The sequence below is a fragment of the Calonectris borealis genome, chromosome Z (genome assembly GCF_964195595.1).
Source record: "Calonectris borealis chromosome Z, bCalBor7.hap1.2, whole genome shotgun sequence".
NCBI lineage: Eukaryota > Metazoa > Chordata > Aves > Procellariiformes > Procellariidae > Calonectris > Calonectris borealis.
The window spans coordinates 43,098,162-43,122,545 of NC_134352.1; the positions used below are offsets into that span (position 1 = coordinate 43,098,162).

Here is a 24,384-nt window from a genome sequence, read left to right on the forward strand (position 1 = left end):
TGTCTCTACTACTGCCATGAAGTTATTGTGTGGCTTGAGCTAATCAACATTTAAATTGTGAATAACACAGAATAATATTTTTTATTCACTTTTTCTCCCCAAAATTCCAACAACAAAACCAAACAAAAAAATCTGAACTGTGGAGTTCTGTTATTGCAGAGCATTAAATAATACGATATCTAAAAATGACTCAGTCCTTTTGCAAACTAGAGAACATGACAGCGAAACATTTTGCATTATTTATTTTTCAGTAGCAAAAGTGAATAGAAATTGAAGTATCATTGTCATTTATAATGACTGGCCCCTTTAATTTTTAGTATGTAGAAAACTGCACATCGAGTGTTTTTATTTTCTTTCATCTTTTGGGTAAATAGTAAATTTTATAGTAGCTGTCTACTCAAAATAAATGGGGTCCCATTGCAAGAAGCAGGCAAGTCTTTCACTGCAGAATGTGATGCTCATCTACATTTTTCTTAGTGGGAGGAGTATCTCAGTTTTATATCTGTGGTTACTGTGTTTTTTTTAGGCTTTAAACAAAGATAGTATGAAACTTTCTACTCGCCTAAGTATGCTGGATCAGGAACTGTGTGATAAAGGTATGCAGCTTCAGGGCAGCACCACTGAAGATAAGACAGACATTTTGGAAAAAATTCGGGTTCTCGAGACGGAAAAGGATCAACTGCTCAGAAGAAGAAATAGCGTGGATGAGAAACTGAAAGATGGTAAAGTGTTGTCAACGGAAGTAAGTAAGCACCTCTGAGATAAATATAGGTTATAGATAGTGTTGTATAATAAAGCGTTCCGATCAGAACCTGATTCATTTATTAATCCAACAGAAAACCAGCACAACCAAAAAAAACGAGTAGAAGTCAAACTGTGGGGAGGATGAGGGAAGGATAAAAAGGGAAACATGACTCGTATTTTTGTGATGAACCATTTGATTGACCTCTGTTTCATGGAAGGGGTACTATGGCAGAAAAAGACAAATGTTCTAGATTTGTACTCTACCTTTTATTTTTCCCATTCCATTCTCTGTACTACTACTAGTTTTTCTTGCCCTTAAGTTTAGTTTAACTCCTGAGAATGAGGTTAAAGAATGTCTTATGTATAGAAAGATTAATTCTACACTTTTTTTTTAAAGATCTCACTCATGTTTTTTCTCTGTAGGAAGAACATGTCCTTTTCCAGCTGGAAGAAGGAATTGAAGCCCTGGAGGCTGCTATTGATTACAAGAATGAAAGTATTCAGAATCGCCAGCACTTGCTTAGGTCATCTTCTCAGATTCTTTCACAGAGCGAGAATAATGTAATAGGAAAACTAGTTTCCCTGTCTGCTGCAGAGCTCAGAGCTATCCTCTTCAAATATTTCAACAAGGTTTGTTTTGGTTAATGAATAATATTTTATCCTATTTTCTGTTACATTATTCTAGACAATGAAATGAAATGGTGTCCAGAAATAAAAATAAATTTAACAAGCTTTTGGTGAAAATCTCTTCAGGTTACATACATCTGTTATTAATTCAGACATTTTTAATTTTTACATTAACCTAAATAGGATACTTGTGTGTGAACTTTGTATATCTTGTTTTGGGGTCATTAGCTTAAAAGGTGCTGCATATCTGGAAATTTTCTTGCTCCTTTCCAGTGCTTTGTGTGGCTAACTTTTGGAGCAGCAACATATTTAAATAGTGGTGGTGTACTGAAATTCTTCCCAACTGCAGGCTTCATAAAGCTCAGGCTAGTATTTCTTTTTTTTTCCTAGATCCAGTGTACACTGGATTTTTGCATACACTGCCTGCAGTGTGTACAGCCAAATACTGAAGAATCATACTGACAACTGGAAACACAAAAATTAAATGCATTAGGACATGGTGTGTCTTTGTGACCTTGGGTGAACCTTGGGTGATTTGGTGAAGAAGTGGTCTATGGGATGCAAGTTGGAAGTTTTCCAGAATCAGGAAAACACTGTTGCTTCAGCTTAAATTGTGCACAGGATTATTAAAAAAATCCGCTAGTCCATGTGATCAAAATAGACAGAGCTCATTTCTGAAGTGTGAACTTGTCACAGTGGGCAAGACTGTTTGCGATATAGGCTTATGGCTTATAGAGACCATTGCTTTTGTATGCTTTAATCTGTTAAGCAGAAGGGTAAAAGCTTTTATGAAAATGGTTTGATAAATCAAAAAAGTTTATTTCTTTCTTAGATTGTTGGCCTACGTGAGTCTGGACGTAAATTGGAACTGCAGATTGAAGAACAGGAAATGAAGGTCATAGACCAAAAAAACGTAATACGTGAATTAGAATCTGCACTTGAACATGTCAAGTTGCAATGTGACAGACAGCTGACCCTACAACACAAAGAACATGAGAAAAAAATACAGTTAATACTGCATCATTTCAAAGGTATTTGCTTCTCGGGAAGGATTGTACAGCAAGTATTATCTTCAGTCACTACTGAGAAATCCTATATTCCAACTGAAAAAAGAAGAATAAGGTTCAGAGATATATTTCCGCTGTCACTAATTCTGATGTTGTGTAGGATGCTGAGGAACAGACACATGGTGTCTGTATGAACAGAAAATTGAATATTTTTTTAAAGCAGTATCAGAATTGTATTTTCATACAGAATTTGCTGATACTGGAAAGCCGAAAGATACTGGTCCTGCTGATCTTGATCTTCTAAATACTTCTATTAAAACTGACAAGCAGGTTTGGCATGGCTTTTTTGTTCCTGTGTCATACTAGTTAAAATGTACACACTGCAAGCAAAGTGTCAGCAAGATACAAGACATATTCTGTCTAGTTGGGCATCTTGATTTTTGGCACAGAGATATCTGGTTCTTAAACTAGTTTTACTTTTCCTAGAACAAGATGGTGAAGGTATTGCAGAAACCTTGAAAGGGTATGAAATAAAAGTCCAGCAACTGGAAAAAGACTTATTTTTCTATAAGAAAACCAGCAGAGAGCTGAAGAAGAAATTGAAGGGCCTCTTTGGAGAATCATCCCATCAATTATTGGTATCCACTAAATGTAAGTATATTATCTTAAAATATTTATGCAATAGTCAATAGACCATTTGAAGGGTGGTGAACACAAAGAAGTATATCAGATAGACATCAAAATCGTATTTTTACTGAATTCCAGGAATGTATTACATCTCTCCCCAAGTTTCAAAGGAGAGACAACATTGGTTTGTAGCTGTAGCAGTGGTATACCAGTGGTTTAAATTCTTGTTCTGTTTTCTCAGGATTCTAACATAATTTCAGCATCCACAACCTCAAAACTGTTGTGGTTAAGAAAAAGGAATTTTACTATCTGAAAAGGCCTGAATGAAGTTGTAACTATCAGCTTTGTCATATGCCATGCTTTTAGATAGGCTGCTCCCAGCACTTGATTTCATAAAAGTTACTTACTTTTATGATTGTGAGTGAAGAATTCCATACTTTCAGTTACTGACTTACTTTAGTTACTTACCTACTAAGGCTAAAAGAGAGGATTTATACATTTGTAGGGGAAAAAAAAGCGCTTTTTAATGCGATTCTGTGCTTTGACACAAAAAAAAAACAAAAAACCAAAAAACAAACCAACAATCAACTGCTACTGTAAGTTTTTAATTGTTTCATGTCCTACTTGCCAGAATCCAAACCTACAATATAGCTAGGATTGGAGGAGTGGAGGAGAAAAGAAGGTTCCATTTCTGTCACTATTTTGCTTGTCTCACCTCTCGATGCCACCACCGTTACCTCACACGCACAATACAGCCTTCTTGGCCCTGTGTTTCTTCTTAAGGCTCAGCCCGACTGGTTCTTCCTCCCAACGGATGCTTCTGTTTCTTTCCACTCAGGCAGTGCCGTGCCTTCCTAACACATAGATACTGACCACCCACCTGCTGCTCCCACAGTGAATTAAGGCTCAGCCCTTGCCCTCTAGGCAGGATAATGAGCCAACACACTCATTACTATAAAGTACACTGTCAAACTGTGAACGTGAATATTCTAGGGGTTGGATAAATGAGCATGGGAAAAACTATGCTGTGTCTACTACACAAATAAGCATGTAGTTCAGGACATGTAGCCATGTGGGGAAACATCCATCCTAGCCAAATTGTAGCAAGGAGAAGAAGGGAGAAGATTCCTGTGAATTTCCAACTTTTTCAAATACATATGTTTGTAAGTTTTATAAGAAATACTCTGTATTTAGTTATTTTTCTTCTAAATACATTTTGAGGCATGCTGCAATGCAATGTAATAAAAACACCTTATGATTTGTTGCTGAGCTTTAAAAATATTAAAAGCCCTGCGTGTACATTACAGTCAAATTTGCAGAATGTGTTTTGTGTGTTGTCCTAGTGTAATTGCTGAGTGGTTTTGAATATATGAATAACTTCATATTTGACTGTCATGGTTCAGTTGTTTTAAGACTGCCTGCTACAATACACTACAAGTTATGTGAGGCTTGTATTACCAGCACCTAGTCAGAGGAAAGTAACAGCTAATACCTCTGATGTTTTTGTAGATGACAGACTTTTTTAACAGAACGGACAAAATGTGAGGTGCTGATAATTTTTTACCACGTTCACACTACAAGTTACTGATGTGTGATATTGATAAAACCTTACTGACTAACTAAGATTTCTTGATGGCAGGCACTCAGAAGAGTTGTAACTTTTAGCTATTTATCTCCTGATAAATTTCACTTTAGATAACAGTGCCGGTGACAAGGCATCCAGTCAAGATGAAGCAGAAGTTGCTTCTGAAGAATTCAAGTCGACACTTAACTCTGAAACCAATAGTCGACCAGGGAAAATAAAAGAAACAGACAGAACAAGTACTTTAAGAGCACAGCAGAATTCATACAAGCTTGGAGAAGATGTTTCAGAATTTGGGTGCAATAAAGAATGTTTTTCAAGCCTTAGTGATGACAAAACAGGAAGAGATGAAGCTCAGCCTTCAAAATCTCATCCTCAGCTACCTTCTGTCATCCAGAGAAGAGAAACCGTAACACAGTTTCAAGGAGTAACTCCAGTAAAACTATCTCGCCGAGAGCTACGTCATATTCCTCCCTCTGAATTATCTTTGAGACGCTCAAGCCTTGGAGTTGGTGTCAGTTTTATTGCTCCAGATTCCATTGAAATGGACAAAAAGTCTAGTGTCACTAAGATATAGTTACTCTTCATTGCGTTTTTAATAACTGTTGCTACTGAAGCAACTGTACTAGATTTCTTTGTTCATGGTCTTGTTAAGTATCAACCATGGATAAATGAGTAAGCGTTTTTAGTTCTTACTGCTCACTATCAAGTCGTTAGGTGTTACGCTCACACAGTTTCAGTGAATCTGAGATGGATTTTACTTAACACAGTATCTAAGAACTTTCATTCGAAGGCCTTTTAACGTTGAATAAATAATTTATTTTGGTTTTTTTGCAGTAACTTCAAAAAATATAAACCTTTTTCAAAAATTGCACTGTGGAGTGCACTGCACTTGCGTAATTTAGGTTTCCTAGAACAATGTTGTCCTTCATTTTCTTGGGTCAGAAACAATAACGAACTATTTAATTTATTTGGATATATAAGTAGAAAATTTAGTTGCCAGACTGTCACCTAGTATTGATAATGACTGGCTTCTGTACATTTTTTATCTAAAAACATTTTATATGAGCCATGTTTGAGATCAAAATCAGTACCTAAAGATAAATTTGTTCCTGAAAAGGAACATAAAAATACTTACTTTTCTTATTTTCTTCTTTATGGCTTATTTACAAATTAAGAGAATTCCTTATTTAACTTTCTGGTTTTGTTTGTTGGGCTTTTAAAGAATTGCACTTGGCAACTCAAAGTGTGATATTTATTTCTGTACTACTAAAATGGAAAAAAAAAGAGGACCAAATTCAGCATCCTCTAGGTAAGCCAGATAGACCAATGTATTATTTTATTTGTACTAATTAGTCATGTCCTTTCACAGACAATTTATTCTGGATTCCATATCTGCTTCAGAGCAAGGACTACGCATATCCTTCGGTTTACTGCTATACTGTTGTTGGTAATGTATTCAGGAAGAAAAGCCAATCTTTTTTGTAAGAGGACAGTGGTCACCGAGAAGCATACGCTTAACAGCTGCACAAACTTGAAGGCAGAGACCAGAATATCTGCATTTAAATGAGATCAACACTTCTAACCGTAACTCTCTCCTACATAAAAGTGGCAGTACTGAAAGTAAAGTTAGTTTTATTTTAGTGGTGGACTTCAGGCAGTCATGTTTGAAAATGTTGTCTTAGATGATTAGATGTATTTAGGAAAGGAATTTTTGCTTTCTGCCACTGTTTAGGCAGTGTATAGCATGTGTGGCTATAGGTATAACCGAACTGCATTCTCCACGCTGCAAGCACAGTTCAAATCTGTGTAGATTATGAAGATGCTCTTACAGCATGATAAAGGGACCTATTGTCTTGTGGCACATTTTAAAATTTTCTGAGTAGACTGCAACATATTTCATTCTAATCAGATAGATAAACCACTTAACATGTCAAATTATTGTATCTTTCACAATTATACCTAATTATTACCTATTGTTCAGCTGAATTGTGAAATAAGGATTGGGGTCTTTCTTGATTGTTTTTTGATTGCGCTTGATTGTTTTTACAGTCGTGGAAGTACTGAGTCTTAACTAATGTCAAGTTTAATATTAGTGTATATATCATTCATTTAATGTTTCTAGTCAAAAAGTAATAAACAGAAACAAGTAAAACCAGTTTCAATGAGTACTTATTTACTACATCTCCCTATTAAGTGAAGGAATTGCTGAAGGCATTTCTTCTCAAGATAATACCGTGCATTATCATACACCTCACATTACCCTATAAATAAATATTAATTCCTCTTCTTTTGAAGTTTCCACAAATGAAAAACCTGTTCTTTATGGATGCAAAATAAGCAAGGGAAAGTGCAGGAAAGTACAACTCAGTCACTAGTAGATGTCAGCTGGTGCTCTGGAGGTTTCTGTAGCTTTGACGCTGCAGATTAAGTAGTTGTTCCAACATTAGATTCTGTATGCCACACATACCCATTTCAAGACATAACTACAATGTCACCTAATGCTAAGGTAGGTAAATACATCAGGTACATCTGTGATCTTTGAAGAAGTGGAAGAATTGTTGGCCATGAGAGGGACCTAACATAAGCAAAGCAATGAGAGGCCAGTAAGGGCAGTCACATAGGGAAAAGTAAGCAGCGATTTATGTTCTCATTTGTGTAACTCTAATAGAGCTAACAAATAAAATGGTTCTACCTCTTTCAGACAATAGGTAGCTCCTCTTATTTCTGCTAATTAAAAACAAGACTTCATCTGATAGGCTTTTATTATCACTCTTTGTTTTACTTCATTGATGTTATTCACTGGCATTTACGGCCTTCATGGACATTTAGCTGATGTGCAATAACAATATAGGGTAAAAACAATATGGAGCTAATTTGCAGTGACCCACCATGCCACTAACAGCTGTTTCTCCTACTGTTAAAGCCATATGTATAAAGCCATGTGTATAAAAAAAGCCATGTGTATAATCTGTTCTGTTGTCTAGCTAGTAACTGAATATAAGCAAACTTTACTTCTGATCCCAATTCTCTATTATGATTATCTGAACACTGCGACGGCTGGATTTCTGTAATAGACTCTTGCCCTTTCCATTACTGACTCTTTGCTTACTACTGCACATGAACGCAAGTAGTTTGCCGAAGTTCTCTGATTTGTGTAAATACTGCACCCCCTGTGAGAAGCAAATCTGGCTTTTTAGTAAGTTAAATATATACCAAAACACAGTTCAGTTCTTAGTAACTTGAAGGTGAGATTTAACAGGTATTGAAACTCCAGCTATGTGCGTGGGCTGAAGGAGCTTTTATCCTGGCAAAGCAGTTTTCAATCGGACTGATTTGAAGGTTCCAGCTTAAATGTACTTTTATTGTACGGCCAATAAACAGTATCTCAGTTCCGATTTTCAGGATCAGTGTGCTGATTAAGCAGGTTATGTAGAGCTTCCAATGAATCTGAGGGTATTTTGTAAGAAAAACTATTTGCAGGGCATCACTTCAACAAATGCACGTTTTATGCATTTCTAGCATTATGTAATTTTTACCAAACAGTGAACACTAAACGCAATACAGCAAACTTCGTAATACTGCAAGCGGTAACCTCATTAACCTGGGTTATTTATGCCATGATCTACAATCACACAAGGCATGGACAGTGCACCAGCTGAGAGAGACAACGCAAATGAACGAAGGACAAGGGGGGGGTTGTTCAACTGACGGGACGCCACGGTTACGAAGCACAGCGGCGTAACTGGCCGCCGGCTAAAGACCTCCGGCAGAGCAGAGCGCCAACAGCTCGGCTCTTCTGGGGTCCTCCCGAGCGCCAGCGGCCGTTAGCGCTCGCCCACGGCGGTACTTCAAAGGAGCTGGAAAAACACGCGGCGTCTCACCGCGGGTGGCTCAGGTCGGACGTTCTGCGGGCTGGGGGGATCAACGGGGAGCCGAGGCTCGCACCCGGTTGCCCCGTCACCAGCCTGCCGCCCGTGTCCCGCACGCCCCAGCTCCGCGGCCCGCCTCGCCCCCTCCCTGCTTTGCCAGCCCCCCGCCGCGGCCGGCCGGGCAGCACAGCTCTGCCCCTGGGGCCGCCAGGGTGTCGCGTAGCCCCGCGAGCTGTACGGCGCGTCCCAGCTCGCCTCCACCTCCGGCACGGCGCCGGGCCCGGCGGCGCCCCCGCAGTGCATGCCGGGCAGCGCCGGCCCAGCGACCGCCCTGGGGGTTGAGGGGAGGCGGCCTACCCGCGGCCGCCCCGCGTTCCGTGCCCCGTAGTTGTTTTGATCCCGACCGGAGCCCGTACCGGCCGGCGGCGGCTCGGCTGCAGTCATAACGCCGCTGTGACGCAGCGCTGGGAGGGCAGCGCGCGCCCCGCTGCCCGGCGCCCAGCCAACCAGCAGGCGAGGCACATCAACAAACCGGCGGGCTGGCGACGCGCGCTACGGCTACGGCTACGGCTACGGCTGCGGCTGCAGCGCCCGCCCCGCCCCGCCCCGCCCCACCGGCCCGTTATAACCGCCCGCTCCGGGGCAGTAGCGCTTGCCGCTCCGCTCGCCTCGCCTCTCCCTGCTGCCGCTACTGGAGTGAGTGTCCCGCGGCGGGCGACCGCCCGCCCGCCTCTCCGCTGCTGCCCCCCGCTCGCACCTGCCGCCCCTTCCCCGGCGGTCGAGGCTGCCCGCGGCGGGAAGCGGGCGGTCGCGGCCTGTGGCGGCGGGGAAGGAGGGCGTCCTCCGGGGGCCGTGCCTCCTAGCGGCTCCTTCCGAGCGGGCCTCGCCGGGCCCCGGCTCGGGGGCGTCGGGGCGGCAGGTGCGGGCACCTCGGGTCGGGTGGCGCGGGGTTCCCCGCGGCCGGTGGGGCCACAGCTCTGGGGCGGCCGTAACCGCCCTGGGAGCCCCGAGCGGCGGGGAGCCTGGCTCCGGGCTCGCTGGGCCGTCGCAGCCCGACGCCGTTCGCTCCTGCCTGCGGTGACGGCGTCGGGCTGCGCCTCCCCGTCTGCAACGCCGGCGGGCTGCCGCGCGGCTGGAAACGGGGGGCGCGGGCGGGGGGGTCCGTGTCGGCCTGGCTCGGGAGCGCGGGCGGCTCTCCCAAAAGGGGCCTTCTCCACTTGCTCGTTCTCTCCCGCGGCACGAAAAGGGCTCGCCGCTTGCGGGTGCGTGTTGTGGAGACAGGTGCCTTAACTGGAAAAATTCAGCTACAGCAAAAACGCTGATCGTAATTAGAAGCCAAAGCGTCATTGGGGCCTTTACGGATCACTGGTTAAATTTGCTAATACGTATTGGTATCTAAGAACGCTAGTCTTTTTTGTTGCATTAGTCACGTACGGTAAATTGACCGTGAAGTTTCAAAATTTGTTAGATAATCTAAATTCCTAACTTTAAAGCTTAACTAATTTCTTTTAACTCTTTTTTTTTTTTTCGATGGGGTGAGAATCGCGGGAAGAAAAGCGAGGGAGTTTATGCTGTTAGTCAGCATCCTATGCTCAAACTAAAGTCGGACTTACCTGTCAGTTTTCATCTTAATCCTGAATTTAAAAAATGTTTTAAAAACCGTTCTTCCTCAAAAACATTAATTTTTCGAAAGCACGGCAGTAAATTCACCACATTCTGCTTCCAAACTGTGCAAGTCCCTTTACCTGCCACGGGTTTATTGCTGCCGTGTATGGCAGTGCTGCAACTCTCAAGTAGATTTCTAAACCAGGTTTTTGGGGTGGTTTTTTTTTTGGCTGTAAAGTTACTTGTTAAACTCATTGACAAGCTGATTACTTGACTTAAGTAATTTTAAGGATTTAGAGCAGTTTAATCCAACTTTATAGCTTTTGATCAGATGGCATAAACCAAAATGTAAATGGAGAAAGCTTGTCCAACAGGGAGGACCTCCTGTACAAAACTTCCTGTAAATGCAGTGATAAGGAAGAGTAGATTGAGCTTGCTGTGGTAAATGTATAAACAGCCAAAAATCAATATGTAATATGCAGAAGGTGCGAAGGTTGATCAGTGCCAGTAGGGAATGGATGTGTTCCTTCATTTACAAATGTATACTGTGTATTTTAGTGTTATTTCAGTTTTACAGGCAAGTACTGAAGTCAGTCAATACTTCGGGTGTTGCTAAGAGCCTATATTGATTGTAGATTGTCATAAGTATGTATTTTAGTATGTGGGAAGAAGCTTTAGCATGACAATACCCTATTTTCAAAGTTTTGTAAAATCTGCATGTTTATTAGCGATTTACTTGATGGTGAAAGTGGTTAAATAGGAAATGGGTTATATTTTTGGGCTCTTCAGCATGTTTTCCTTGAAACAGTAAAGCCCCACATCTAAAGCTATGTGGTTATTTCACAGATGCTTAAAGGTGTATTGCTAGCATCAGACCAGAGGCTCCTAAACTGTGATGTACTGCTCACTGCTTCAAGGTGCTTGAACGCTTGCCAGTTAAATGGTAACTCATGCACATGTGCAAAGCTGCACACGGGCCAGGAAGCTGCTGATGCTCAAACAAAATAAGTTTGTGGATGCGTGTTAAACTCTTCTTAGTATACGTATTGGACAGTAGAATTTTTAAAATTTAAGTATTTCAAAAGCTATTTCACCCGCAACGTGCGGGTAAGTATAAGTAACTGATACAAAAGGGATTTCAAGTTATGGTAACACCAGGTGAGCATGTTGCTTTTATTACTGCAATTCGGCACTGGTGAGGCCGCACTTCGAATACTGTGTTCAGTTTTGGGCCCCTCACTACAAGAAGGACATGGAGGTGCTGGAGCGTGTCCAGAGAAGGGCAACGAAGCTGGTGAAGGGCCTGGAGCACAAGTCTTATGAGGAGCGGCTGAGGGAACTGGGGTTGTTTAGCCTGGAGAAGAGGAGGCTGAGGGGAGACCTCATCACACTCTATAACTACCTGAAAGGAGGTTGTAGCGAGGTGGGTGTTGGTCTCTTCTGCCAAGTAACCAGCTATAGGACGAGAGGAAATGTCCTCAAGTTGCGCCAAGGGAGGTTTAGATTGGACATTAGGAGAAATTTCTTTACTGAAAGAGTGGTCAGGCCTTGGAACAGGCTGCCCAGGGAAGTTGTTGAGTCATCATCCCTGGAGGTATTTAAAAGACGTGTAGATGAGGCCCTTAGGGACATGGTGTAGTGGGCATGGTGTGTTGGGTTGACGGTTGGACATGATGATCGTAGAGGTCTTTTCCAACCTGTATGATTCTATGATTCTAATCTTTGTTACATCATGTCTAAAACGATAATGAAGCTCTTCAGGGCACCCACCAATCTCATGTTTCTGAAGTAATACTTAGTAGACTTCAGGGAACTGAAGTTAACAAGATACCTTTTCTCTTTGGTCATGTAACGATTTAAGTTTCTAAATATGTCTCCGTGTTTACCAAGAACTTAAGGTAGAGTAAGCACTTTGTGCTTACAAATCACTGTCAGACATGCTAAAGTAATATGTTAAATGTATGGGACCAACTTGGTATAATCTATTGATTTAGTATCAAATTCCAAAATAATCTGTTCATGTAGGCTGACATGATTTATAGAAGAGGATGACCTAGGAATGAGTAGAGCACCAAAAAAATTACTGCTTGCTAGCCATAACAAATGCTTTCATGTTGCTTTGAAATTAATGGTGTATCATGCTTATCTTATGGTGTTGGTACATGAATCTGAATTATACGTCATTTTGGTGGTAGGAACTCTTTACAGACTTTATAATTTGAAACATTGCAGGGACAGTTGAACAAATAGTCTGCTAGTGATTTGCAAAACAGAAAGTTTGAAACTGGGTCATTTATTGGTGCCACCTGTGTATCGATGCCATAGTGGTATTGCAACTTCGAAATCCATTATCAGTGATCTTTTCATTAACATGAAAATGGAGGGTTAGTTACTTTCTTGGTACATTACAGAAAGTCTTCTCAGAAGTGTATGAGTAACGCTAATGCATGACACATGTGGGAGCAACTCCAAGTACTGATGTTTGTTTGTTGGGCTTTTTTTAAACTTGCGGCCTCACTTGAGGTATTAATGAGCTGTGTAGATGCCACAAGCATGCTTTGCTTCCTGTTACTCCTCTTGGAGATTCTCGCTGTACTCCGTACCGCAAGGAAAGGAATTGTCTTATATTTGGATAGATAGGCTTTGGCCAACTGACCGTTATGAACACATAACATTTCTCAGACTGTCAAACTCTTTCTTGAAAGGACTGTAAGGGTTAAAATGATTTTTCAGATCCTAGTTTGATCTGTGGAATTAAAAAACACTGTGGTATTTGAACGCTTTTTTTTGTGTGATCAAACAGCCTCTTTGAGCACAGCCTCAAGCTCAAGAACATCAATGCTTTAATTTGCTAAGACTGTTCATGTCTATAATAATAAAGAACAACACAAATTATAATTCTCTGTTAAAGGGGAAAAAAAACATTGTAAAAGGCGTGGCAAGCATTGTGCTTAGCTGAAAGCTTTTGAGATCAGCCCATTGGTTTCCTATGGGGGGGAGTCAAATATTGGAACTGAAATATTAGGTACTCGGTAAAATTTGGCTGTCAGAATTGTAGGTGTGGTATTAAAATGTGAGGCATGGCTTGGTGGTAGGCCTTGGTGAATCACTGGATCCATCTTTAAGTGTTGCAGAAATGGAATGATTAGATACTGCTGTAATATGAATAGCTGTATTGAAATGTCCTACTAACTGAGTTAGGAATGTTAACAGCTCTTCTAGACTTAAGTGAAAAATAATCTATAATCTCATGTATTTGCAGTTTCCTCTACAAGCTCATTACTGTCCATTTTTTCTGTTCTGTGGAAACAAATGTAGTTCACAAATAAACTTCCATAAATTAATTTCATGTTGTCACTGAAGTATTTCAGTGAATTATAACAGCAGAATTTGTGGGTAGTACGTTTAATATGCTTGTCAGCTGGGCACTTCATTGTATGCCAACTACAGCAAAGGTATACCTGTTGTATTTTTGTTGTATTTGTTGAAAAGGGAGAAAAGAGTTTGCAGCCTTATTTCATAGCGATGTAGAGTTTCAGCTGCTATGGCTAACTAAGTCCAACCTCTTTTCGTCTTTCTTGATCTGTTTTCTAGAGTGATTAATAACTGTATCTTGATGATGTTTTCTCTTAAATTGTGTTTCCAAAGGATCTAGCTGCTATCACTGCAGCTTGAAAATATGAAATGTTTTCAAATTGTATGGGCAAAAAAAGTGTTTGGCACCATTAGCAGCTGACAACTTAATAAAGACTGTGTTGTGCTGTTTATTTATATGAAAACCAAAATATATTGCAGTAAGTAGACAGAGACTAGAAGTGCCAAGCTTTTGACTGACAAGAAACATCCTGTAGTGCGCTCTTTTTTTTTTTGAAGCCAAATACAGTAGAGAGTTTACAAATGTCCACTGTTAAGACTGTTGTAGTCCAGTGTAGTGCCAAGAGCACTATCCAGTATTCTAAGTTCGTGTTATAGCATGACTGAGCACTTATATTTGGTCCTATTTTTCTGTGAAGATGTATCTTTAATCTTTTCTCCGAGTTTCAGGTTTCAACTTACTGCATGTTCAAGTAGTAATAGCACAACATCTCTCAGCTGTAACTGAGCTCCTAAGCAGGATAACTAGAGTTATTGAGTATTAAAATGCATTTAAAAACACACATACACAAAACCAGGAAAATCTAAACCTACCCTGTTATTTAATCATTTAAAGAGAGTTACAAGTACTGATTACTTACGGTGTTTTAGATGTGACTTAGGTGGGTTTTTTAGATCTGCGGTTGTGGTCTGATCAGAGTGTGTGAACATCAGCATCGGGTAAATTCACAATTTGATGTCAAGTTTGTTTTATTCTTAGGATACAACCAGCTTCATACGATCAGCTTTGTTTTCCTTTTTTGAAAGGAATAGAGTAGGGTAACTTTTGTATGAGAAGAATGCTGTTCACTGTAACCTTTGTCTTCGGTAAATTTTGAATAAGAACAGTACTAGCTTACTTGCTCATTCTCTTTCACCTCTGAGAAATGAAATGTGATACTCCTTTTTAATAATTCTTTTGGGTAATGGTCACAATGATGACCATTTACCATAGCATTGGTAACATAGCGTTGTTTTCTGTTGATATGTCTGAGCATCTTTAGAGCACCTGTAGAGGTTTATCCTTGGGAAATTCTGGAATTTAGCGGTAAAAACAATCTCTTGAAACTTCTGTAGATTCTCATGTTCTTCTGTAATAATAGTTAACAAGCAACATATTTGTAGACCATCTAAACACATATTCAACTACTTATGTTTATAGTTGTCAAACTGTAAGGATTCATTTCAAACAGTGCTTTCAAAAAGTATGTAGTATTTCACTACACCTCCCTGTCATAGTACGTCAACATAGCTAGATGTCTGTTTTCTATGAAATTTATAATCACTGATGGAATAACATCACTTTCAATCTTCTCTTAATTCACTAAACTGTGCATGGAAAATTTGCAACTAGCCATATATTCCTATGCCAAAAATTCAGCTTTTACACTAGATAAATGATTTGTGCTTTGGAATTGTGTCATGGGGATATACACATTGTTTATAGCTACAGGGGGCAACGGAAGGCTTAGGCGTGTTTCCCAGTTCTGCCTCCCCCCAACACATCCTCTGTGTTGTGCTGTAAGAATAGGCGGCCCTAATATTTGAAACAGCACCAGCCACAATGCTGGGCTCACCTTCCTGTGGAGAAAACTGCTTGTTGAATCTCCAGTGGCTTGGGAACAAAATGATACCACTTGTAAAATAAGAAATAAGGCTGCTTAGCCAAAACTGGAGCCTGTGCAATATGCATAATATATACTTGCTTGCTTTCTCAAATCGTATGTTTGTCAGGCTCCAAGGATGGCACCTGAAACAGTTTTGGAGCGCTACACTATTCCCCTATCTTTTTTTTTTTTTCTCCTTTTTCCCCTCCAGATCATGAAGGCCAATTTCTTTTAGAGTCTTCTACTTGTTTTTTCCATCAAATATAATCCCTCAGGAACAAATGTATTAACCTAAAATAACTGTTGTTTTATAGATTATTCTTTCTTTTTGTAATTCTTGTTCAAATACTTAAGGTAATACAACTTAGTAAAAATATAAGGAGATAATATTGAGTTTTGGGGGTTTTTATACTAGTCCTGCAGCTAACAGATACAAATTATTGATTGTTTGGTCAAACACTGTTTTCATTCTTATTTCTGTGCTACTTTCTTAGGAAACCTAATAATTAAAAAGAAGCCAGCTCAGTAGAATTTCAGATGTGGCAATGGCATCTTCAGCAATCAGTTCAGTTCCTACCACTGCGTCTCGTTTTGCTTTACTACAAGTCGAAAGCGATACTGATTCGGAGCCTGGAAGAGGAAGAAGTGGCCGAGGTGCCAGCAAATCTCAGGCTTTGGGGGCAAGGTCATCTACAAATGAGAAGAAAAGAAAGAAAAGGAGAAAAAAGAAGGAACAGCAGCAGAGTGAGGCCAATGAGGTAAAGGGATTATATTTTCAGTAGTGGGTAAGGTTGTTATCTGATAAATAATTTTTGGGGCCCCTGACAAGTCATTGTTTTGTTTTTTATGAAACAAATGCTACTTAGTCACAGAGACTGCTTTTTTTTTCCTTTGCTTTATTGAGAATTCTTTATATAAAAGTAGGATACTCCCTACTATACAAGTTGAAAATTTTTATTGAGAATAAATTGCTAGGCTTTACTTTTTTGATAGCACCACTTGAATAATTAATTTATGATGAAGAGAATGACCTTTCTAAAAAGTGATTGCTAGGAAACAGCTTGTTTTCAGAAGTTTGCAGGTAGTCAGTTCTAGTTGCCTGCTTGGACAGCCAGCATGCTAAAATTCAAAGGTGCTTTCAAGGTTTTTTCTTTTTAGGAGATAATTAGACCTGCCTACTCTGTCTGAAGAGCTTTAAAATCTGGTTTCCTAAGTTGTAATTTTCAGGTTTATCCGTTACTCCAGCCCCTTAATGTATTAAATCCAGAGCGCTTTTTTTTTTCCTGTGAATTGGGAGGTGGAGTGAAGAACAGTGGTGGTTTTCTGACACTGGGATTCTTAAACCTCAGATGAAATGGAAATTAAGAAGTGAGACTAAAAGAATTGTTCCGAGATTCTGGGAACTGGAATTCGAGATTGCTGTGCCTGACAGCTGATGTGAGATAATCATTCTGCCTGAAACTTCTCTTACCAAATCTAGTATGTAAAACAAACAAAACCCCCAAACCCATGTTTTTTTCTTTTGGTATCTATTAAGCCTTAAAACAGTAGTTGCAGTAATGCTAAGTAAAGTGATTTTTTTTTTCAGCTTTTATGCTGTTCTTTTTATATTGAAGACTAAGTTTTCAATAAGCATACCCTGATGTTTCTTTATGCCTGCCTTACCACCATCAGAACTTTTAATGCCATCAAAATAATTGTGTCTATGCATATGCATTGCATATATCTACAGAAACTCATTTGCACGGAAATGATACTTATTCCTGGGGTGGCAGAGGGGCAAGTAAGGGCTGACTCACTTTCTTCCCCCCAGCATGTACCATGTCTATGGCTATACTCCCTGGAAATTATAAATCAGAATGGTCTGCACTGTAATCTGAAGAAGGAAGCAGGGGTTGTAGTGCTGGTGCAGGCAGTAAGAAAGACAGTAGCAAAGCAAAAGGCAGTATGGCAAAGGACTGTTTGGAGGGAAGGGAAAACTATTCTGGAGTATCTTCATTATTGCCTGATTTTAAGTAACTTTAAGCTAAGGTGAGCTGCCATTTTAAGAAGAAGTCATGACACTTGATAAACACACATTAAGGAGAACATTGTTATTGTACTTTGTTTCTCTTTTTCATCTTTCATCTGATAATAGCTGCTTTCTCCCTTCCAGGAGCCTTTATGTTAAGGAAATCCCTGTCTCTAAATTGATAGTAGATTGTATTGGTGCCTTTATTTTCACTCCATGTAAGGACCAGAGTGTCAGTTAATGTTTAAGCTTGAGCAATGAATGTGTTGGAGCTGCCAAATTTGCAGGTTACTTGTTCTCTGTCAAATTTTTATAATTATGTAAGGTATTTTTAAGATGGTACTGTTGTATCCGTATGGTGCAGCAATTAAAAGTAATTCTTATTGCAGGTTCTTAAAATGTGACCAACTTTAAGGTTGGCAAACTGTAAGGACTGTCTACGTTGTTCTTTTTCTACCTGAACCTCTAGTTCCTCTGCTTGCTGATGCCAAATTTGTGTATACCACCTTTTCTTTGGCAATGTATTTAATTTGGGTCAGGTGTGAGGACACCATAATACCTGATCCAGCATGAAATCTGTCAGATGGTTATCTCTTCAGATTTGTTGAAAATATTTGCAGCTGGCAAAATATATTTACTTTTTCATTTTTTAATATTATGTGGCTGTGGTGTTTCTGATCCACAGTACTCCATAACTTTACATTATGGTCTGTACAATAAACGATTACACAAAAATGTATTCCAAACTACATAGTAAGGTAAAGCACATGCGTGTCTATTTGCACATGTGTCTGAATGCCTTTGTTAGTCCATTAAGTCCATTTCTGTGTACTTGTCAACATTTTGAGTGTTAAAAATAACTGTTTTTCAGCTCAGAAACCTTGCTTTTAAAAAGATTCCTCAGAAATCCTCACATAGAGGCTGTCTGTCTCAGCGTGAACAAAAACTGCACACTGCAATGCAGAAGGACTCTCGGGAAGAAAATTGGCAGGAGTGGAAACAAAGAGATGAGCAGGTACAGCTTACTGTATTCAGCTGTCTTTGGCTTTCCTGAAATATGTTACTCCATGAAGTTAAATCTCATGGATAGAGAGAGATGGCTGGAGAGGAAGCAACAAAATACTGCCACATAGAAGGAAAGGTTTCAGTGGAAATTCAGGCCACATCTTCTGTCAAACACAGTTTAAAGCCAGCACATGCTGCTGTTTGCACACCTCGTAGTTGGACTCTGAATACTGGAGTATGGTGAGAGGAATTTATATCATTTGGACAACAAGTAGAAGTACTACCATGGAAGGATGGTGAAATGCTTGTGGTGGGAGCAAAGCTGGGGATGTTTTGGTGGAGCAATATATGGGTATACAGTACGGATTCATAGTAAACCAGACTTGGTAAGTTCTGTTAGGCATGAAATAGCTAGTTCCTTTCTAAGTAACAAAGAACACTTGAACTCTGAGAGCTGACTGTCCTTTAGCGCACTAGCGTAGTCCTATCGGTGTAAGAACCTCTGGTTTTTAATGTTAGAACATCTTTTTGGTAATAATATTATTAGTAGGATTCATTAACATTTGAAGAATACGATAGAGAGAAAGCAAAGACTGACTGTGCCTATATGAAGGCCAATATAATGTTTTCACTGTGTTTCTTCTTGCCAAAGCTATCACAAACAGAAATTGCACACCAAAATGCTCTTAATCTGAAACAGTAAAATAATCTTGAACAAATACAATAGGTTTCTGTCCTTGTGAGGTCAGTTAGGAAAAGTACTTACCGTTAGAATTAGCCTTTTTGGTTCTTGACTTGAATTCAACATTTAAAATACTCCTTTCTGATACTGTATGATACTGATTCTTGTATGGTGTTTTCTGAATTGTTTGCAGTACTTCAACTATTTTATGCCAAAATAGCATAGATGGACATAGAAAGAATTTGTTTTAGTGCATTTTTTCAGATGGTGCTTAAAGAAATGTTTTGGTACACTTTTTTCTAGATTCCTGTTAAATAATTTTCTCCTATGCACTTATTCACTGTGGATGATAGTTTGGGCTGTCTTGTTATGCTTGAGGATGCCCTTCAGAGTATTTAACTTCGAACAACTTTTTCAAGGCAAATTGCTAATATGTGACACCAACTGGAGTTAAAAAGTGTTTCATGAAGCTGTTGAACTTCTATGCTGGCATCTACAAGGAAGTTACTTTCTTTTACAGAGAAATCTTCAACTTATGTCTCACCAAAAAAGTTGGGATTGAACTGCTTCTTGTTCTAATTAAGATATGATACAGAAAGCCATATTGACGAAAGACTGACATCTGGATACTGTCCTTGATTATTTTGTATGTTGTTAATGCTTTGGTATAAGTGCTTCCTTAAACAGACTATAGCCAAGTTCTTAACTTTGCAGGCTTCTGGATAGTTGTCCTAGCAGTGGAGTAATGACCTAATAATCCTTTTGAAAATTTCCAGAGCTAATTAACTTCAAAATTACTTTTTAAGGTACAGATTTGCTTTGTTCAGTACTCACAGGTTTTTTTATTCTGTGTGGTATGAAGCAATTATTTCAGGTAAAGAATTTTATAGTCTAATTATTGGGTGGTGAAACGGTCAGACAAACTAAACTCAGTTATAAACAATCAATTCTTATTAATTGTGACCTTACTGACATATAGGCTGTGACATTACCTTGGGATTCTTTTATTTTAAAAATAACTTTAGAGCAATTACCAAAATTGTAACATACGATAGCTATAGTTCTAAAAACATCTCTGTCCCATTTTTATGAGAAAAAGGAATAGCCAAATGCTGTTACAGTTCTTGAGATTGAAGAATAGACTGCTTTGCAGCACAGCTACATTTTGAATAGCTTTCTGTGGTCACAGTGGACTGAGAGTAAAGAATGGAGGTACAATTGGACTGTGAGTATTTTTCCAACAAATCCTGTGTTAACTTTTCTTTTGCTGCACCAAACATATAAAATTAAATGGTTGACACTGGCATGATCACTGCTAAATTGCAGTGTTGATATTTTGTGAACATGCAATAGTTATACCAATAACTTGAAACAAAGTTTGACTTTGACACTATAGGTTTTGAGTCAACGATAGAGATCACAGTGAACTTTTTTGGTTCATAAATGGTTTAAAGCATTGGGTTTTAAACCTCAAAGTGCCAAAAAGTTGCCCAAACTGCTTTAAACTTACTTTTAATTTTACCGAGAAACTCTTAAAAATGTGAATATTGGGATCTGATGGGTGGAAAAAGAAATTGCTACTTGTGATTCCTGTCTTAGAACAACAACCAAAATGTTTTCCATAGCTCAAAGTGTGTAACATGGAGGGCACGTCTCATTAGGGTATTCTTAATAAAATATGCATAATCAAGAAGATTCCTTTCAAAACTGTTATTTTGGTGTTTGTAGATGCCGCCCATGTATTACAGCACTGACAGGCACTGAATTAGCTTTTTTTTCTTATATGAGGGGAAAAAAGCACACGAGTGAAAATGGTGAGGAATTTAATTATGGAGTTTGCATATTTAGGCTCTTAAGGAGAATTACTGAAAGCCTGTGAGTCCCCACTGATCTCTGCAGTAGCCTACTAACAGGGCAGTGGACTGTGACCCTGAAATAAAAATTAGGAAGTAAAGAAAGAACACAAAGAACCATGAGCCTTCAATATCCACAGCTATGCTTTATTTTTTCTATTTAATATTATCACCAACAGTTTAAGTAATAACTTGTTCTATTGTCTGTAATCTTGTTGCCCAAATTGTCATAACAGTTCCATTTCAGGATATGCATTCAATGCTACTTTTTCGAAGTAATGAGTTACAGCATGTCGTGGTTTAACCCCAGCCAGCAAATAAACCCCACGCAGCCGCTCATTCACCCACCCCCTCTGGTAGGATGGGGGAGAGAATCGGGAGGGCACAAATAGGAAAACTCGCGGGTTGAGATAAAAACAGTTTAATAATTGAAATAAAATGAAGTAGAACAGTAATAATAACAATGAGAATAACAACAGTAACAGAATATGCAAAACAGGCAATGCACAATGCAACTGCTCACCAACCACTGACTGCGTGTCACAAATGGTGGGCGAGCCCCCACACCATGCCCGGTTTTTATACTGAGCATGATGTCACATGGTATAGAATACCCCATTGGCCAGCTGGGTCAGCCACCCTGGCTATGCTCTCCGGCCCCCTTCCCCCCCCCCAGCTTCCTCTGCACGTGGCAGGGCATGGGAGACCGAAAAGAAAAAAAAAGTCCCCAGGGCAAGCACCACCCAGTAACAACCAAAGCATCAGTGGGCCATCGATGCCTCTCTCATACCAAACCCAGAACACAGCACACCCCCCCAAGCTACAGGGAAGAAAGTTAACTCTGTCCCAGCCCAAACCAGGACAGTATCCACCCCTTATTCTGTACCATCTACATCATGCCCAGGTCTCATATTTTCCAATACATTCCAATTAATCCTCACACCTTTTCCTCCCTTTTGATATATACACACACAGAGGTATCATTCCCTCAGTCTATGGGCCACCCCTCTAAAATGTCTGTTGAGTTCATTTAGTCCATGACTTCGGGTTCCATCTGTCGTAACAGTCTTTCAGGGCAGGAGAGATGGTGTGGTGTTGGACTGTTGCATGCTGAGGCCAGTTCTGGTCCCATTACCACTGTGCTCATCCGGTTCTATCATCGTTGCACTTTGCTTGGTTTCATCGGAGTTCATTCTTCATTAATCTGGGTGATTCTTACTGCAATACCTTTGATACAACATATAATAACCACAGAATTGATGACATACAGTATTATATAGTAACTAACATCACACAATCCAGTTCATTGGCTATTTTCACCCAAAATCAAATCCCCTTGAGGTACACACCAGACTTCCCCATCCTTTCGCATCACCCACTAAGTGCACCCAGGTCCTTGAACAAAAGCAATCCCACGGATGGGTTTTACCTTGCCAGGGGCAGGAGTAACCCAGACTGTCTTCCCCAGCATATTTCTTATGTGCACGACAGGGACTTTATCTCCATCTACAGTACGTAAGGGTTTTGATTGGGCAGGGCCAGCTCAATTGAAAGATCTCCTGGTGTTGACTAACCAGGTGGCTTTTGCTAAATATGTGTCCCAATGCTTGAATGTCCCACCACCCATTGCCCTCAGTGTTGTCTTTAGCAGTCCATTGTATTGTTCAATTTTTCCGGAGGCTGGTGCGTGGTAGGGGATGTGATAGACCCACTCAATGCCATGCTCTCTGGCCCAGGTGTCTATGAGGGCGTTTCGGAAGTGAGTCCCGTTGTCTGACTCAATTCTTTCTGGGGTGCCATGTCGCCATAGGACTTGCTTTTCAAGGCCCAGGATGGTGTTCCGGGCAGTGGCATGGGGCACAGGGTATGTTTCCAGCCATCCGGTGGTTGCTTCCACCATGGTGAGCACATAGCGCTTACCGCGTCAGGTTTGTGGGAGTGTGATATAATCAATCTGCCAGGCCTCCCCATATTTATATTTCAACCATCATCCTCCATACCAAAGAGGCTTTACTCGCTTGGCTTGCTTGATTGCAGCGCATGTTTCACATTCATGGATAACCTGTGCAATAGTGTCCATGGTCAAGTCCACCCCTCGATCACGAGCCCATCTATATGTTGCATCTCTTCCTTGATGGCCTGAAGTGTTAGGGGCCCACTGAGCTATAAGCAATTCACCTTTATGTTGCCAGTCCAGATCCACCTGAGCTACTTCGATCTTAGCAGCCTGGTCCACCTGCTGGTTGTTTTGGTGTTCTTCACTGGCCCGACTCTTGGGTACGTGAGCATCTACGTGACGTACTTTTACAGTCAGGTTCTCTACTCGGGCAGCAATATCTTGCCACAATGCGGCAGCCCAGATGGGTTTACCTCTGCGCTGCCAGTTGTTCTGCTTCCACTGCTGCAACCACCCCCACAGGGCATTTGCCACCATCCATGAGTCAGTATAGAGATAAAGTACTGGCCATTTTTCTCATTCAGCAATATCCAAAGACAGCTGGATGGCTTTCACCTCTGCAAACTGGCTCGACTCACCTTCTCCTTCAGCAGTTTCTGCAACTTGTCGTATAGGACTCCATACAGCAGCCTTCCATCTCCGATGTTTTCCCACAAGGCGACAGGACCCATCAGTGAACAGGGCATATTGCTTCTCGTTTTCTGGTAGTTTGTTATACAGTGGGGCCTCTTCAGCACGCGTCACCTCCTCCTCTGGGGATATTCCAAAATCTTTGCCTTCTGGCCAGTTCGTGATCACCTCCAAGATTCCTGGGCGACTGGGGTTTCCTGTTCAGGCCCATTGTGTGATCAGTGCGACCCACTTACTCCACGTACCATCAGTTGCATGATGTGTAGAGGGGATGCTCCCTTGGAACATCCAGCCCAGCACCGGCAGTCGGGGTGCCAGGAGGAGCTGTGCTTCAGTGCCAACCACTTCCGAAGCAGCTTGAACCCCTTCATATGCTGCCAATATCTCCTTCTCAGTTGGAGTGTAGCGAGCCTCGGATCCTCTGTATCCCCGACTCCAGAACCCCAGGGGTCAACCTCGAGTCTCCCCTGGTGCTTTCTGCCAGAGGCAGCTTGCTCCTAATGGCTGAGACGCTGGCCCGTGCAGGTGGGGAGCAGGACATATCCTCTTGAGTTGCTGGACCTCCTGAGACAGTTTCTCCACAGCAGAGACACAGGCCCATAGGGAGGAAGAGAGACTTTCTTCGTATTGCCAGAGTTGGCCAGCCAATTCATCCACCTTTTGCTCCCCTCCATTTTTCCAGGTCATTATTGCCAATGAGTTTGTGTGTGATGCTGCTGCACTCCGTACAAACTTCCGCCACATGGGTTGGGTGCACTTGACTTCATTTGGATCTTTGGTTAACTGCTCATTGTTCAGGTCATCGTAAATCACTTCTAGCACGGCTAATTCCCTCAGGTATTACTTTTATTGGGCGATGTTGCATGGTACACATACGTGTATGCAGGGATTACCCTACCCAAGCCACGTGTCTTAGCTATTTAGCAGTGAGGTCTTGCTCCT

General features: G+C 40.8%; 2 protein-coding genes across 15 annotated transcripts in view; both read left to right on the forward strand.

The window, feature by feature from the left end:
• The window catches only part of KIF27 (kinesin family member 27), a 29,980-nt gene extending 23,668 nt beyond the window's left edge, over positions 1-6,312 (forward strand). For 6 of the 7 annotated variants that reach the window (XM_075137686.1, XM_075137689.1, XM_075137688.1 and 3 more), the window contains 6 exons: positions 527-742; positions 1,168-1,374; positions 2,204-2,402; positions 2,865-3,029; positions 4,701-5,101; positions 5,960-6,312. In XM_075137686.1, coding sequence (XP_074993787.1) covers positions 527-742; positions 1,168-1,374; positions 2,204-2,402; positions 2,865-3,029; positions 4,701-5,101; positions 5,960-6,157 — 1,386 coding nt within the window. In that variant the 3' untranslated portion in view covers positions 6,158-6,312. Of the gene's footprint in view, positions 1-526; positions 743-1,167; positions 1,375-2,203; positions 2,403-2,864; positions 3,030-4,700; positions 5,263-5,959 lie in introns of all 7 variants that reach the window. The other variant, XR_012671024.1, reaches the window with a different exon arrangement.
• Positions 6,313-8,891: 2,579 nt separating this feature from the next.
• GKAP1 (G kinase anchoring protein 1) overlaps positions 8,892-24,384 on the forward strand; it is a 30,272-nt gene continuing 14,779 nt past the window's right edge. For 2 of the 8 annotated variants that reach the window (XM_075137695.1, XM_075137690.1), the window contains exons 1-3: positions 8,892-9,155; positions 15,799-16,062; positions 18,187-18,330. In XM_075137695.1, coding sequence (XP_074993796.1) covers positions 15,850-16,062; positions 18,187-18,330 — 357 coding nt within the window. In that variant the 5' untranslated portion in view covers positions 8,892-9,155; positions 15,799-15,849. The other 6 variants (XM_075137698.1, XM_075137696.1, XM_075137691.1 and 3 more) reach the window with 5 other exon arrangements.